We start from the raw sequence: 16,838 nt of genomic DNA, 5'->3' as shown, positions 1-16,838 counted from the left end.
GTCAATTTTTGCATGTATTTAATTGTTCTTAATTGCATAAAGAAATGGATACAAAATGGAATATACGACGAACACATATACGAAATTATGATTATTGTTTTTGTGGTAGAGATGAACAAAGTACTTTAATTGTAGCCATTGGAAGCTTGATTAATTTTATGAACAATGTAAATTCCATATAATTATCTCAAATATGTGTATATGATTGGTTGATTTCTACAATTGCTTTATTTATGATTTTGGGATTGTACATTTAAATTATTTTACGTGTTTGTGATTTTCAATTATTAACTAATGTAATTGGATATGTTTGATATCAACATAAAATAAGTAATTGGGTACAAATTTTCACTTCACTTCTAAATGATTATTGTAACGGTTCTGCACTAATTAAAATATTAAACTAAAGAGAATTAACCTATCCTATTTAAATTCATAGCTATAAATATATGGTCCATAGGTGCAAATATCATATTGTATTCCATAAAATTCTTAACCATGATTTGTAAACGTGGACCATAATCTATACATATAAAAGGAGAGTTTTGGCCATATTTTAAATATTCATAAAATTTGGGCAAAATGTTAAATAGTTAAAAGTTCTGGATTTTGAATGTAATTTTTTATTTAAGTTGTTTACATATAAATGTTGAATTCAATCATGAAATTGTAACTGCCATATTGCTCATAAATGTAATGACAACTCAATTTAAATTTTTACTTTTGCACGCTTTAGCTTCCTCACATGTTTAAATTCATTACATGGAAATCATAAAATTTATGTTGAAGTGGAAGGAATGGTTTCAATTCCTTTGACAATGGAAAATGGGCTCCATATAATTTATTTCCTTTAAACATTCAATTATAAATTTAACATAAATTTCTTAATAATAATAATATACGTTGTCTAAGAAAAGTGTAATTGATACATATATTGACAATTTGTTATTGTATTTGAAATCCATAATGACAATTTGATACTAAGAATTAAATGTAATTGGAATTACATTAGACATAAAAATATAGCAAGTTACAAAACTCTCTAAATTCTCAGCCATTTCTTCTTCTTCTCAAACATTTATTGACCCTATTAATTTTATATACTGCTCTTACATTTTTTCTCCCTATAAATATTCTCATTTTAAGAATCATCATACATCATCAAACATTTCTACTTTCACGACTAAAAATAACTAGAGAAAAACACAAGAACTTTCTCGAATTAATGATCGTTGTGCTAGCATCATCCGCCATGATTTTGGCAAGAAAAGTAGAGTCGAGATGAGATCGAACCTGGAAGTACGACTCAAAATGGCGATGAAATGTTTGGAAAAATATATTGCATAGAACAAGCGGCGTGCCATTGTAGAACGTCACATGTAGAATGGCTGAGAGGTGGTGCCGTGGCAGATAGGGCATCCAAATTTTTTAAACTTTTATATATACTATAAGGTATTAACTGTGGTAAGTGATACTAAAAAAAGTATTGTGATTGATTAATTAGCGTGGGTAATTGATAACCCCACTAAATAGGAAATTGTGATTGATTAGTTTTCACACTAATGACTTACCCTTTAATTAATATAGATTTTAGGATTTGATTAGTATAGATTTGATTTTGCAGAATAATCTGTGAGATCGCATGCTAGCTATGTGTTAGTTGTTACAAATGTATTGTTGTATTTTATTTTCTCTCAGTGTAAATTTCCAAAGCTATAATTATTGAGTGTTTTTAGTATTTATATTTGCTTTAAAATAGATAATTATATTTAAGTAGGAAATTGTGATTGATTAGTTTTCACACTAATGACTTACCCTTCTTATTGATTTAATTAATATAGATTTTAGGATTTGATTAGTATAGATTTGATTTTGCAGAATAATCCGTGAGATCGCATGCTAGCTATGTGTTAGTTGTTACAAATGTATTGTTGTATTTTATTTTCTCTCAGTGTAAATTTCCAAAGCTATAATTATTGAGAGTTTTTAGTATTTATATTTGCTTTAAAAATAGATAATTATAATTGGTTGTAACAACAAAAAAATTCAATTTCTTGATTTGTAATATGTTTTATTCCAATAATTAGTATTTTGACATTTTTTTATCAATTATATTTGTAATATATTTTATTTCTATAAAAAAGCTATTGATTTTTTGAGCTGTTGATTTATTTATGTTTGTAAATTACTATGTTTTTGCGCATTTAATAGTTAAGGCTAACAAAATGTGTGTACAAATACAATGAATATTCCTTATTTAAAAATGTGAAAATGTGAAATAACACTAAAATTGGAATTGCATTAGACAAAGCAACGTATATGTACCATCGACATTTTAAAAGAGGTAGAGCAACACTTACTATTATTTATATGATAACTTAAAATCAGTATCTAAAAACTCTTCAATTTATTGCTATTGAGTTATCAAATATATACTAAAATATAAATAATTTAATTATAGTTGGTCTGATATTAAATTTTTCTTAACTGGGGCGGAGGGAGAATTTTATTGATATTTGCCTCATTTGTTGGTCATGATGAGTATATTTTAAAGTTAAGGGTTTATGATTTAGGTTTCAAGGTTTGGGTTTTTAGTGTATAGGGTCACTATATTGCAATGAAATGAAGCTCGACTAGGAAGTGTCTCACCAGTGCAATCTTAAATTATTGCAACGTAAACTTGCTCCTGCAGTTATAACTCAATGGTTAATTCATATTTTCACAGAATTAAAATACTTTTTAATTTTAAGTCCGATATTTAAATGTCAGCAAAAATAAGTGTTGAAATTTTAATGTGATCGTATTGACATTTTAAAGAAAATTTAGCATTTAAACGCACTCTTGTGGCAATGTGGGGTTATTGTGATTGAAAAAGTATAATTCAAAGTAAGAATATGTCAAATATTCCTTTGTTTATTATTTCACAAATTTTATTTCGCATAATGAAATAAATATGAAGAAATTAAAATGATCCGTGCATCGCACGGGCGTGATACTAGTTGTTAATAAAAGATGTGTTTGCCCGCCTTAACTGGTTCAGCCGGTCCGTTCCAATTTTTGAAACACTGTTTATATTTAATTTGTATGTGTATGGCTAATAATTTCATGGTGTTAGATAATTTACTCACAACCACACATAAAAATGAAATTAGAAGTTGATAGTTCCACTGTTGTAACAGCTCTGTGTATAAAATCGCAATGATTCATTCGAATGAATAAATTAAACTACATTTTCTATTCAACACGACATGACTTTACTAAATCTACTTGACCAACTTAACTGAATTTTCGATAAATGGACAAACAAAATAAACGGGGGACTATCCCCTGCATAGTGTAGGATAAAGTAAAAACTTTTAAACAACTTCATTTTCTTCACGAAATCAACATGGAAAACAGAGTAAAGAACATATCTGAAAAGTTAAGGAAGATGAAACTTCATAACAGCACATAAAATTAAATCTACTCCTAAAATCTAAGCTACGACTACGTAAACAAGAAAACTAACCCATAATCATGCAGAAACGAAACATAAGCTGCTAGATCTAAACATCCTGAAAACTCTCAAACTCAAAACATCAGATCTGAGCCAATAAAAAAAGAACGAGGCATTTTTGAGCTAAGACATGCGACATAAAAGAAGAACCGAAAACAGATCAGAAACATCATGCATAAAAACAGAACACGTCAACTTGAAAACATAACTCTGGATTTACTAAAACAAATAAACTGAAAATAAACAACGAAAGCAGGTAATTGCTTCATCGCTTCTCATGGAAGCGGAATACAGAACCAACACTTGAAAACGTAAAAACCAGCACCAAACACCAACTGAACTAAACTAAAATGGAACCAAGTGCGTGTAACTGGAATCAAGAAACATGAGGTAATAAGAGCTCTGATTTCAACCCTAGAAGAGAGTTGAATTCCTAAAGATGTTCTAACTAAGCGCTTGTGAGACCCCCCCACCGAAAACTTGGGAACCTCCTTTTTTTTCTTGTGTTGGGCTTCATTTATATAGAGAGTAGTGGGGCTCTGATCCCTAGGGTACCATCATCTTTGAAATGTCATTCCTGCCCTTCACAGTTGGTGGTGGGGTCTTTAGCTCTTTCTCCCATGCGGAACTCCTGCCGGCTCCATCTAATTCTTGACTTGATCAACTCAATGCCGCAGTTTTTGCCTTCTTTTCTTGATCCGTTCGTCCGCCCAACTGATATGCTCCTTCTTCTGAATATGACGGTTTTCACACACTCCTGGCTCAAAATTGGTTGTTAATTTACAGGATTTGATGTAGTTTTACCATAGAACACATGCATGAAACGAGCCTCATCAATAGCCAAATGGATTCTTGATATTACATGTTGCGAGCAAATTCAATCTTCGATGTACCATCTAACATAGGCAAAAGAAATTCAAAAACAATAAAGTATTTAATTTTCGATACTGGAGAAATAGTTCTTGAATATTCTAAATTTCTTTTGAATTTAGGCACCCTATTAAAAATTCAACCTTACAGGGATGCAGGTATCTGAAATCATCTTTTCATAGCCTTTATGAAGAAATTATCAATTTAGAACCTTCATCAGTTCCATCATTTTTCTCTCTTCGTTTCTTCATTTCTTCATGTTCATTTAGATTAGGCTCATGAACTACAATGAGATTATAATTTATAGACAACATCCCAAACTACATATACTAGTGTATGAACATTGGAACGACAGAATAAGTGAAAAACCAAACACTAGATGTCAATGGTACCTTAGAACCCAAAAACTACACGACAATGAAACCTTAGACAAAAACATGTATCAACACAAACACACAAATGTAGACTAAATTTTAAGAACTAAAACGAGATCACATTCTCATATCCAAAATTCATGAGGGAGAAAAAGTTAGGTGTGGAAATCAAGGCAGTAAAGTAAACCGCAACTGCATACTTAAACATACTGACTTGTTGTATAGTTCTTGTCTTGTTGGAGTAGTACAAGAGCCTATGCAATCTTGGGTAGCCATTAGCAGTGATACCTCCCATTGATGCTCTGTTTCCGTGAGGGATTTCCAAATCCATGAGCGGAATGTGGTGAAAATCATGGCTCTTCTCGTCTTCGTCTTCAAATTCGAAAATCGCGCACCAAGTTGAATCCATCGTCTTCTCTGTCAAGAGGACTAGGGCGGGTGGGGTTTTGATTTCGGATTTGTGGAAATCGTCGGAATCGATTAGATTGAGCCATGGTTTGCAAACGGACTTGCTGATTGCGAGGCTTCGGATGGGCAGGCGTGAGAGGATGTTGGTGGTGATTTCTGACGGTAAATCTCCGAAGAAATCAAGCTCCATTAATGGACTGAATCACTGCTCAATCACACTGAGAAGAAGAAGAAGAAGAAAAGGCAGAGCTGGGAATTGGGGCTAAATTGGGGCAAAATTCCAAGAAGGGACGTTGTGGCAAAATGTATCCGCCATTTGGACCCTGAAAAAAAAAGATTCCAGCCATGGTATAGACGCGAGAGCTTCTCGCGTGTCTTAAAAGTATAGACGCATATTCATCTCGCGTGTTAAAAAGAAGAGACGCGTCTTCCTCTCGCGTGTATTAAAGAAGAGACGCGTCTTCCTCTCGCGTGTTTAAAGAAAACACGCGACACGCTCTCGCGTGTCTCCTTGCTCCACAAAATCACTCCAGACGGCAGAACATACGACATTACGCGAAGAAGAGAAGAAAATCGGCAAAAATTCTGCCCAACCAGCCAAATTCGAAGCCTAGTCCGCTAATTAGCTCTCCCATTCCAATTTGAAGTGTTGTTAGGTAACTTTCAACCCTTATTTTCGTTTTTATTGGTATATTTTAGGTGGGGTTATAATAGTTAGGGTTCATGGGGTAGAAATCATTTTGTTGAATTTGGTGTTGAATTATTCAATTTGGTTGATTTTATCTTGAATTTGGTTGTATTTGATGTTGAATTATTCAATTTGGTTGATGTTTTGTTGAATTTGGTGTTATTTAGTTGCATTTGGTGTTAATGTGGTGATTAAATTTGGTTGATGTTTTGTTGAATTTGGTGTTATTTTGTTGCATTTGGTGTTAATGTGGTGAATGTGATTGATATTTTGTTGAATTATTGAATTTGGTTGAACTATTGTTGAATTATTGAATATGGTTGAACATGGTGTTAATTTGTTGAATTTGATGTTAATTTGTTGAATTTGGTTGAATTTATTAAGTGAAAGTTTTTTAATAAAATTTCGTTTATAATTAAACATGTTAAATTTTGATTATATTAGGATGTCGCGATATGAACCAGAAGATCCTTCTGTTTTGCATTATCAGCACAGTCATATATCACGCAAGGCGTGGGCAGGCCAGGAAACAACCTCGTTCAATATTCGGCGCTTCGACAATTTTGCTGGTGAGCCCGAAATGCAAAATCCACCAGCACCAGATCCCTCTAGTTGGTTTCCTACTTGGTCAGACGCGCCACAGTCTAGTTGGGTGACTCCATTAGATAGAGTTGGGCTACCATGGAATCCTACTACACAGGATTCATTCTTTTCGGATGTCCATATCGTGCACTCTCCAACAAATGATGATGATGATGCTGCTGCTGATGATGATGATGATGAAGATGCTGATGATGATGATGATGTTGCTCCTAGGACAACAGAGGAAAAGGCCCGAGTAAATATACACCTTCGTCATTTAAGTAGAATAATATCATTAGATGTATTGTCTATTTATTACTGGTGGATTGATTTGAGATGTACTGTTGACTTATTATATGTTGATTGATTTATTACAGGTGGATTGATCAATAAATAAAGTAAACTCTGTCGAATTTTTTGTAAACAATATTACTTAAGAATGTCATTTCAGGCTTAATCTTGGTTCAAACACATAATAAACTCCAACCCTCAATCAGGATTCTCAAACATAAAATAACTACATAACACGTCCTAAAGTGCACTTTCTTCTATTATGGCCGGTCTCTCCACAAAGGCGGCATCGAGGAGAAGCTCTTGGCGCATCTTCTTCGCGCTCATCCATTTGGTTGTGTATCCTCCTTCTGTTGTATCGCCCACGTGAACGAGGAAGTAGCCGTGCTGGTGAACATTCGAGTGTCCATTCAGGTTCATACCAATAATCTTGGTGTCTCAGTGGACGGAACACAGCTGCATAAAAGTGCAGATGTAAGACATGATAAAAATGAAAGAATACAAAGTATTTAAACAACATACCTGCGTACTGGTGAATCCAAACATCTGTGTGGTATCGTGTATCAACATGACTGAAGATGTCATCACTGCGTTCTCTCAGCACCGCAACAGCGTGAGAGCAAGGCATTCTCCAGGTCTGCCACTTTCCACATGAGCATATCTTTTCACGGTAATCTACAACATGTATATTATGGCCTCTACCCGGACCTCTGTGATAGGTTAGCACATCATAGATGCCACGTGCTATGCTTGTAGTCCTAACATGATGACGTCTCCCTCGTTGGTCATTCTTCTGAAATAACTCCCAAGCCCACGGTGTCAAAGGCGTCTGACATTGTTTGGCTAGAGTCGTTCGGTTAACAAACCAGTTGATGGTCCGCCAGAATGTAATATCAACGATAGCTCTAATTGGGAGTTCCCTCGCAGCTAACAACACATTATTATAACACTCGGCCATGTTAGTAGATGTCTCACCCCATCGACGAAATTCATCGTGTGCCATAGTCCATTGCGATCTATCTATGGTGGTTTCGAGATACCTCAGAGCTTCTGGACTCACCTTTTCTAATTCACGCCTTGCAGTCCAATATCTATGCTCCTCACTCACTTCACCCATTATCCATACCCATTTCTTCACTCCGGGGACTTTGTGTCTTTGTAACACATTCGATCTAACGTGAATTAAACAGAATCGATGATAACCAACTGGTGCCTCTTTCCACACATCAGCCTTCAGGGCATTTATAATGCCTTGATGTCTGTCACTTATTATGCACACTTCCTGATCATGCTTTATAATATGCACTCTCACAAGATTCAAAAACCAACTCCAACTCTCGTTTGTTTCTTCATCGACAATAGCAAAAGCAACAGGCAAACAATTCTTATTTGCATCATAACCTACTGCAGCAAGTAGTTTACCTTTCAATCTTCCACGCAGGTGAGTCCCATCAACTGATAAGACCGGCTTTGCTACTTGGAACGCCTCTATTGCAGGCCCCAAATGCCCAAAATACGTAGCGGAACACCTTTGTATTACCTTGACTCAATACAGGGTCATGCAACCACTCAACGATTGTCCCCGGATTTTGAGTTTGCAACTCAGTCAGGTAGCTGGGGAGTTGTCTGAAGGACCCCTCCCACCCACCATATACAAGCTCAATAGCTTTTCTGCGAGCGTACCATGCTTTCTCGTAGCTGATTTTCACGTGAAATTTATCTTTGATATATGTATGTACTGCAGAAGGCTTGAATGCTGCATCGTTTTCAATTTGACTTCGAATGCAGAGAGCAATCATGGATGATGTAAGATTAACATGTTCACTTGGATCGTGATCTCCCATACAGCAATGACGATCAACCCATGAGTTGATAGACCAGCTACCATCACGTTTCTTAAATGTTGCTTTAACCTCTCAATTACATGGGTAGCGTTGCCCAAGGTCCCTGCCTATTCTTTTCGGACCAAATGGGTCCCTACAAACTGCATGCCATCTTCTTGAATGACTATCCATAACCTCATACATCCGACCTGTTCCCACATGCCATAATGTGATAGCAGTTTTCAACTGCAATTTGCTATCAAATTTTGTTCCCACATCTATATGTCTCGGATTATCCTCATCCCAATACCACATATCTTCATCAACCAATCCATGGTCTTCTGAAAAGTAACCACGGCTGCCTTCACATGGTAATGATCGAAAAAATGGTAACCCTTCAGGCACATAGTTGGGAACAGATTGCTCCCCACGAACAGATGGTTGTACATACTTCTCAACCATCATATCAAGTGTCTCATCGTCTGTAGAATCTTCACACGATTCTGCACTATAATCAAGATCACTTGGTTGAGAACCATCGGAACCATCACAATCAGAGTCATCTGCACCACCAACATTATCTGCACCATCACAATTATCAGAACCATCTGCACCATCACCATTATCAGACCCATCCGAACCATCACAATTATCAGAACCATCATAACCATCACATGTCAAATTTGGTACATCTAGTGGTTCATCAACCTCTCTTCCAGATGTGTTAAATTCAAAGCTATGATATTCATCATCCCTCCTAGATGTCCCGACATCGAAACTAGGATAACCATCTCTCCTAGATGTTCCAACATCATGATGAGTGATAGGTGGTTCAAATTGCACCGCAGTGGGAACATGAGTATATTCAATAAAAAGTTCAATTTGACGTGGATTTTCACCAAACATATACTCCAACAAATTAGCATCCACTGGTGTAGCTATATAATTCACCACTCCACTAAAAACCACAGGATGCCTCCATGTTAAATCAATCGTATGTGCATCCAACTCAATTCCAATTTTTTCACATATCATTGATACAAGCTGATAATATGATATCTTTTCATTCAATATAATAAATGAATTTGCACGAGGGGGATCATAAGCAACACCCAAACCTGGGAGCTGAATAATTTTCCCATCCCAATATAAACTCACAAACACCATTAAACCTGCAAAATAAGTGCGACATAACATCATATACTATAAATTCAACATACTTAGATAAATATTGAACAAAATTAAAATCGAAAATTCAATACCAAGTTCAATGCCATAAACCCTAAATCTATAACTAACTAACATATAGCAATGATAATTGAAATTAATAGTCAATAATTACCTAACACCACTTAAAATAGGAATTAGAGCAACAAAATCACGGATTCACTTCGATTTTCGCCGGCTAGAAACGTTGGCCGTCGCTGAGAGTGAGAGATTGAGCGAGCTGGAAGTGAATTCGCGAGTGGAAAGTGAGGTCTCTGCCGTTTGGGCTGGAATTTGTGTCTACCCGAAACACGCGAGAGCGTGTCGCGTGTTTAGTTAAACACGCGATAGCCTGATGCGTGTTTAGTTAAAACACGCAAGAGCTTCAAGCGTGTTTAGTTAAACACGCGAGAGCTTCTCGCGTCTATACCATGTCTGGAAACTTTGTTTTTCAGGGTCCAAATGGCGGATACATTTTTGCATGGCGTCCTTTCTTGGAATTTTGCCGCTAAATTGGAGACTGAAAGGTTATTTTTCATTTGTTCATTTAACTTTTGTTAAATATGGCACATTTAAATTAAAATGATAAGTTTATTGAAAAATAAGGAGTTACTACTATTTTGATACTCCTTATTTTACATTTTCAATATATTTTGCGGGGATATTTTTCTAATTCAGGTCGGTAAAAATAAAATTACAGTATGGATTAATTTTGAAGTTCGTTTAATTATTGTAAAACATTTGGAAATCATAATCATTTTCAAATTTGATAACTAATTAATTGGGATTTAAATAAAAAAAATAGTAAATAATTAATGAAGGTGGAACATTTTTTTTCCATCCTCTCCTTATAAGCAGCAATACATCAAAACATTACCGCCTTTAAACACTTTGAATAAAAATCACAATCCCAATCAAAATCAAAACCAACCAGAGAACCATTACTACGAATAAAATATTATGCTTAAATTAAAGCCAATATTTAAAAAATTAAATAATATAGTTTGGTTTTGGACGGCATGTCATTGGGCTGCACTAATTAACAATATTAAAATAAACTTGGCGGTTTCACATAGTAATAGTAGTATACAAGAATTTATATTAAAAATGTGGTTGAAAATTAAATATACAAAAAGTGATCATGATGAGAAGCCCTAATTCTTCTCCTTCTTCTTTGACGGAGGAAGATTTCTTCACGAATCTACAATCAGAACTCACCACCAACATCCTCTCACGCCTCTCTGTCCGAAGCCTTGCAGTCAGCAAGTGCGTTTGCAAACCATGACGCGATCTCTTCGAGTCCAATGATTTCGTCAAATCCCATCTCTCCAAAGTCAAAACCCCACCCGTCCTAGTTCGCTTAATATCAACCGAGCTGAATCCAACTCGGTGCATGATATTCGAGATTGAAGACGACGAAGACGAAGCCAACACGAAAATCAATGATCTTCACTACATGACGCTCACAGATTTCGATATCCCTAACACATACTCAGAATCAATGGCAGTTATGGCCGTTAATGGATTGCTTCTTCTCTACTCAAAGTTAGGGCCTTCTCAAATTCCGATTATCATATGCAATCCGATCACTCGTGAATACACTGAGCTCCTCTGCCCTGAGGAATACATCTCAATTGATTTTACAACGCGTTTTGGATTTGGTGCGAGCAAATTAAGTGGGCAATATAAGGTCGTTTGCATCAATGCGGACGCTGGGTATGACTTTCATCATGTATACACCCTAGGAACACGAACAAGGAGGCGCGTTGAAGCTGGTGCTGCATCTGGTTTCCGATTCATTTTCGGTGGACTCATTGTGTGTAATGGCAACCTCCATTGGACTGTAAATGATTTGACCATACCTTTTTAAATTCTACCCTCATTCCAAATTTGTGGTTTTGATGTTGAAACCGAGCATTTTAGCATCTTCTCCCCTCCTCCGGTGATGGTTGGAGCTAGTGAGTTGTTTGTTTTGAGGGACTGCCTTTGTTTTAGCTATTGACATCTGCTTAATGAAGGAATACCAAGTCGAAGAATCTTGGACCATAGAATACAGGTTCAGAACTGTTTATATCCATCGGAATAAATTGTCGTTTTTCATCCTATCAAAGCTTTCAAAAATGGAGACATTTTGACGTTGTTGGACGAGAAGACGCTCTTCTACCATTCAAACAAGACAAGAACTATTCAACCAGTCGATACGTGTAAAGATGCAGCTGGAGAGCATTACTTTACTTATGCTATGATTTTCGCTTCTAGCTTTATCTCGCTAGAGAGTTTTAGGTTTGAGAATGTTATCTCGTTCTATTCATAATATTAATCTACATTTTTGTGTTCATGTGTTATACGAGTTGTGTCCGTGTCTAAGGTTTCAAGTAAGTCATAGCTATTTATATTCCTTAAACATTGGCTAATATCTAACAATATTAGTACTTACTAATTCGGTGCCACAATTGTTGTATAGCAATATTAGTACTGTCCACGAAAAATAAACAAGTTTTGCCATTTTGATTCATTAAAAAATAGACTAAGTTTAAAAAAGAAAGTTTTCAACCAATACTAATCCTACACATCATTGTAAATGTGGACTCCATAATCCACTAACACTCATTTCAGTACCTTTTCCCTCACTCTTACTCTTCTTATCTCTTTACTTTATCAATTATACATTAAAACCCGTGTCATTCCACTAACAATTAAGTGCCACAATTAAATACACCATTTTTATATGAAACTGTCTTTAACATGTTTTCAATATTTATAATCGTTTATTACTAATTTATTTTTAAAATAATGTATGATGGATCCGCGAATTATTGATGTTAGTAAATGCTGGTAGAGAATTATGACACAATGAATTTACGTGGTTCGATTTACTGAGGTAAATCTACGTCCACGGGGAGAAATGAGGGCAGGTTTGTATTGCTTGATCTGCGAAAATACAGCTTACAATACAGACTTGCTATATGCTATTTTATCTCTAGAGAGCTTAACCCTTTTCTATCAGATCTAAGTTCTATTTATACATTGAACTAGGATCGTGGTTTGCAGCCCCACTAACAAGATCGTGGGTGAGCAATAACTGCTCAATAACTGCTTCATACCACTAAATAGATCGTGGGTATAGTGGAGGTCGTGGAGGCCTTTCGTGAGTCCACCAACTCCTAGTTCGATCGAATGCTGAGACCGAACTGCTGGACTTTACCGATCAGCTCTTGCCGATCTGAGAGGAGAGCTTGACTGGTCGGCTTTTACCGAGCTGTAGGCTGAGTCCGAACTCTTTGGTCGTGCCGAACTCTTTGGTCGTGCCGAACTCTTTGATGCCGAACAGATACTCTTTCTTGGGCTCTGGGCTGATGGGCCGTCACTGTTATTGGGCTTGCCATTAGGGTTTAGTTCGTACCCCATCACTACCCCCCCCGAAAAGCGAAGTGGATCACTTCGGCGAGGTGAGTCACTTCGGCATTCTGGATAACGGTAAGGGGGAGGCTGACGTCAGGGGACGTGCCTAGCGCATGCCTGCATTAAATGCGACAGTAAAATCCGGCCGTTGATTCCTGAAAAGGTGGGATTCGAAACGGCGCAACGATTTCGAAATCTTTCCCGTATCTGATAAATACGCTCTTTCTTCATCATTGAAGCACTTTTGCTGTTGCGTCTTCTATACTCTCTTTCTTGCGAAAATTCTCTCTCCGCTTTCAAGAATTTTTTTCAGACTATCTTCACCTTCAAAAGTAAGAAAAATGTCTTCTTCTTCTTCTTCGGAGTCGGGTAGCGTTAGGAAAGGGGGTAAGGGGTCTTCTAGCCGGAAAGAATCCGGGGAGAAGACCGTAGAGTATTTTCACAGTATCTTGAGTAAGGATACTGTGATATCCCTTTACGAAAAATACTCTTTTCCTGGGGGGAAGGCGGTGGTACCTGACGGTGATCACAGGGCTGACTCCCCGCCGGAGGGTTACGTCACCGTGTACGAGGCCTGCTTAGAATGCGGGCTTCGTTTCCCCCTCCCTTCTGCCTTTATAGATTTACTAGATTTTTTTCAGCTTCCTTTAGGCCAGGTGACTCCGAACTCTTGGAGGCACTTGTCGGCCTTCGCTGCCGAACTCCGTAGGTTAGGAAGGGATTTGTCTTTGAAGGCGATCCTTAAATTCTTTCAATTTAAGAGGAAGGGGTCTTGGTTTTACTTGATCCCTTTACAGCCTTTTAGGGCCTTTTGTAAAACGAAGTGGCCGAAGTGGCAAAATCGCTTCTTCTACTATGATAGGACCGCGGCTCCTAGTTTTCCCTGGAGAGGGCCGGAGTCCGTTATCCGTCACCCTCGGCCTGAACCGTTGGACGAGCTCGACGGCGAGCTCAACAAGATTCCCCTAGTTAGGAAACAATACACGGAGTCTGAGCTCGTCAAGGGCGACGTCGTGTTCGACATCTCGTCTTCGGACGAAGAGGCCGAGGGTGAGGATTTCTCTTTATCTTTATGCTCTACTGCTTTAACGAAGAAAATCTGACTTTGCTTTCTTGCTTTTTGGCAGTGTTCATGTTGAATAAGGCTATCAGAAAGTCCTCCGAGCTTGTGGAGCCGGAGAGAGAGAAGGCTACCAGCTCGGCGCCTGATGCCGAGAAGAATCCGAAGAGGCAAAAGACCTCTTCGGGTCCAAAGAAGCCGGAGTCGACTTCGGCAAATAGGAAGGGGAAGACCCAGAAGCCCCCGAGAGCGCCAGAGAAAGACATGGTCTTGGCGCCTCCTTCGGAGCATATCTGTGAGCCATTTCTATGGCCCACGGACTTCGCCGAGGTGAATTGTCTTCTTGATTCCTTGGCTTGGCTTCTGTCCTGTATTTTTTGGTGCCCTCTGTTAACTTTTTTCCTTATCCATTTTCAGAGGAATGATATGCTCTCCAAGCTCGTCGCCGTCGAACTCTCCAAAGCGTCCAATGACTATGCCGAGATGCAGAGGAAGTTGGCGGCTGCTTGTCATCGGGCCGAACAGGCTGAGGCTAAATTTGAGAAGGCCAGAGCTGCTAGGATTTCGGCCCAGGATGAAGCTCAGTTTGCCAAAAACCAGCTCGTCATCCAGCGAGAGCAGGCGAAGCGGAGCGATGCCGCTGCCGTGGTTGCCCAAGGGGAGGCTCTCCGTGTTTACACGGAGAAACTCTTTTTGAGCAGCCAGTTCTCGGCCTTTGTCGGTAGCCTGGTAAGGCTAATTGCCGATAAGGGCGAGCAGGGGGCCGACGTCGTGCTGCCTCTGTACAGCCGAGAGATAGCAGCTCGGCTTCAGAATCTGCCGCTCCTTGAGGAGCTCGCTTCATCTTCGGTCCTGCTTTCTGCAGACCGAGTCCGGAGTTGTCGAGCTGATCGGGACGAGAACCTGGAGGCTATCTTTGCCTCCGTGGGACCCGTTTCACCCGCTTCGACTTACAACGGAGAGGGTGAGGCCGAGCCGCTGGAGCGGGAGGCCGAAGTCGATCAGGCCGGGCATCCGGAGAAGGAGGCCGATCAGGAGGCGGAGGCGAGGCCGGCAGGAGGCGAGGCCGAGGCTGAGGTAGCCCAGGAGAAGGAAGCTGTACCAGACCGAGGAGCCGGAGACGAAGCAGGCGGAGTATGATTTCGTCTCCCTTCTCTTAGTCTAGTTTCTTCCTTGTAAAATGGCCTTGAAGCCCTAGTGTAAAAAATTTTCCTTGTGAATGAAAAATTCTCTACATTTGTCTTCGTATAGCTTTTCGTACTCGCCTTTATTCCTGTTGTATTTTACTATCTGCTCGGTATAGCTGCCGAACTAATAGCTGCTTTGTACTCAAGGAGATGGAGATACTTCACTGGAAACGGCTGTACTCTTCGGCTTTAGACGAAGCTGAGAGAAGAGCTATAGCCGATCAGACGAAGAATGACGAGCTTCTGGCTCGTTTAGTGAAGCTGGAGGCCGATATCAAGGACATAGAGTCCGATAAGAAAGATCTGGAGGCCGAGCTGAATACGACCATTGCTGAGAGGACTGCGTACGAGGATTACATCCGTGTGCGCGGGGGATTGACCATATCAGATGTTCAGAGTCGAGTTGACGAACTGTGGGAGGAATATCTTGTACTCCGGAGGAACAATGCGCTGGAGAGCTCGGCTTGCCAACAAGTTGTGAAATCACTACGGCGTTGGGCTTCTCGGTACAACATTGTTCTTTCTCGGCGCCCCCCCATAGAAAGATTCCTTCGGCATATCGTGCCAACAGATGCTCGCACTCCAGATCAAACCTCTGGTTCCCTTGTTCAAAATCCTACTCCAAGTCAACAACGAACTCCGGAACAGCCGGAAACGTCTAGACGAGAACGGGCTCAGGAGCAACCGGAATCGTCAAGACAGGGACGGACTGAAATTCGCCGAGGAGTTGTGACTATGAGCGAGCAAGATCAGCAGATGCTTATTGCAGAGACTCTTCATCGCCGAGGTGTTAGGACTTCTCGGGCTCGGGGAAGAGGCGTTGGGTCGAGGATAGCATCTCGTCGACCTGCTTATTCTTCATCTGCTCGGAACGACCGAACTCGGCTTCCAGAGGATTTTGTGAATAGGTGGCTCAACTTTAGCAACCCCGGACAGTAGAATAGTCCTTTGTAATAGTAGGGTAGCGGAGTTGTATGCTGAACAAGATTTGAAAAATGAAATTTTGTCTCCACCTCTAACACTGTATTTACAGCTTAGCGAAAAAATTTCATCGTACTTGTCCTCGGTCTTATGAAGTATACTTCTTTGATCGGACTTGGTCCTTGGTCTTATGAAATAAACTTCTTTGACCGGACTCGTCATTGGTCTGATGAAATAAACATCTTTGACCGGACTCGTCTTTGGTCTGATGAAATAAACATCTTTGACCGGACTCGTCTTTGGTCTGATGAAATAAACATCTTTGACCGGACTTGGTTTGTGTTCTAATTTGGCGATTTTTGTCGCCGGGATCGAACTTTCCCTTGTCCTAATTCGGCGAGTTTTATCGCGTGGATCGGACTTTCCCAGTTAACCGAAGTGGTCTTATGCAGTAAACCTCTTTGACTAGACATGGTCGTCCTCGGTCTTATGAGGTAAACTTCTTTGACCGAACTCAGTCGTCCTAATTC

At 39.1% G+C, this 16,838-nt stretch overlaps 1 protein-coding gene across 2 annotated transcripts; it reads right to left on the bottom strand.

Annotated features, from left to right (window-relative positions):
• Positions 1-3,692: 3,692 nt before the first annotated feature.
• Positions 3,693-5,467, bottom strand: LOC121779321. 2 transcript variants are annotated; one of them, XM_042176643.1, is made up of 2 exons: positions 4,955-5,467; positions 3,693-4,392 (listed from the first exon to the last, which is right to left on the bottom strand). In XM_042176643.1, the coding sequence occupies exons 1-2, from the start codon at positions 5,336-5,338 to the stop codon at positions 4,330-4,332; spliced, it is 447 nt and encodes a 148-aa protein (XP_042032577.1). In that variant the 5' UTR covers positions 5,339-5,467; the 3' UTR covers positions 3,693-4,329. The 2 variants fall into 2 exon arrangements, with proteins under 2 accessions (XP_042032577.1, XP_042032576.1); XM_042176642.1 differs by having other exon boundaries at positions 3,693-4,253; positions 4,955-5,449.
• Positions 5,468-16,838: the final 11,371 nt, after the last annotated feature.

Source organism: Salvia splendens, chromosome 19 (assembly GCF_004379255.2).
Source record: "Salvia splendens isolate huo1 chromosome 19, SspV2, whole genome shotgun sequence".
In the NCBI taxonomy this organism is placed as follows: domain Eukaryota; kingdom Viridiplantae; phylum Streptophyta; class Magnoliopsida; order Lamiales; family Lamiaceae; genus Salvia; species Salvia splendens.
Note: the sequence above shows the minus strand (reverse complement) of the source record. Positions and strands in the feature narration are given on the sequence as shown.

What these genes read in the sequence shown, in the direction of transcription:
- LOC121779321 (XM_042176642.1), bottom strand. Translation starts at nt 5,338, where the DNA reads ATGGAGCTTGATTTCTTCGGAGATTTACCGTCAGAAATCACCACCAAC. An exon ending in AGACAAGAACTATACAACAA is followed by an intron (nt 4,254 to 4,954) that starts GTCAGTATGTTT and finishes ATTTTGAGCCAG; the next exon opens with GAGTGTGTGAAAACCGTCAT.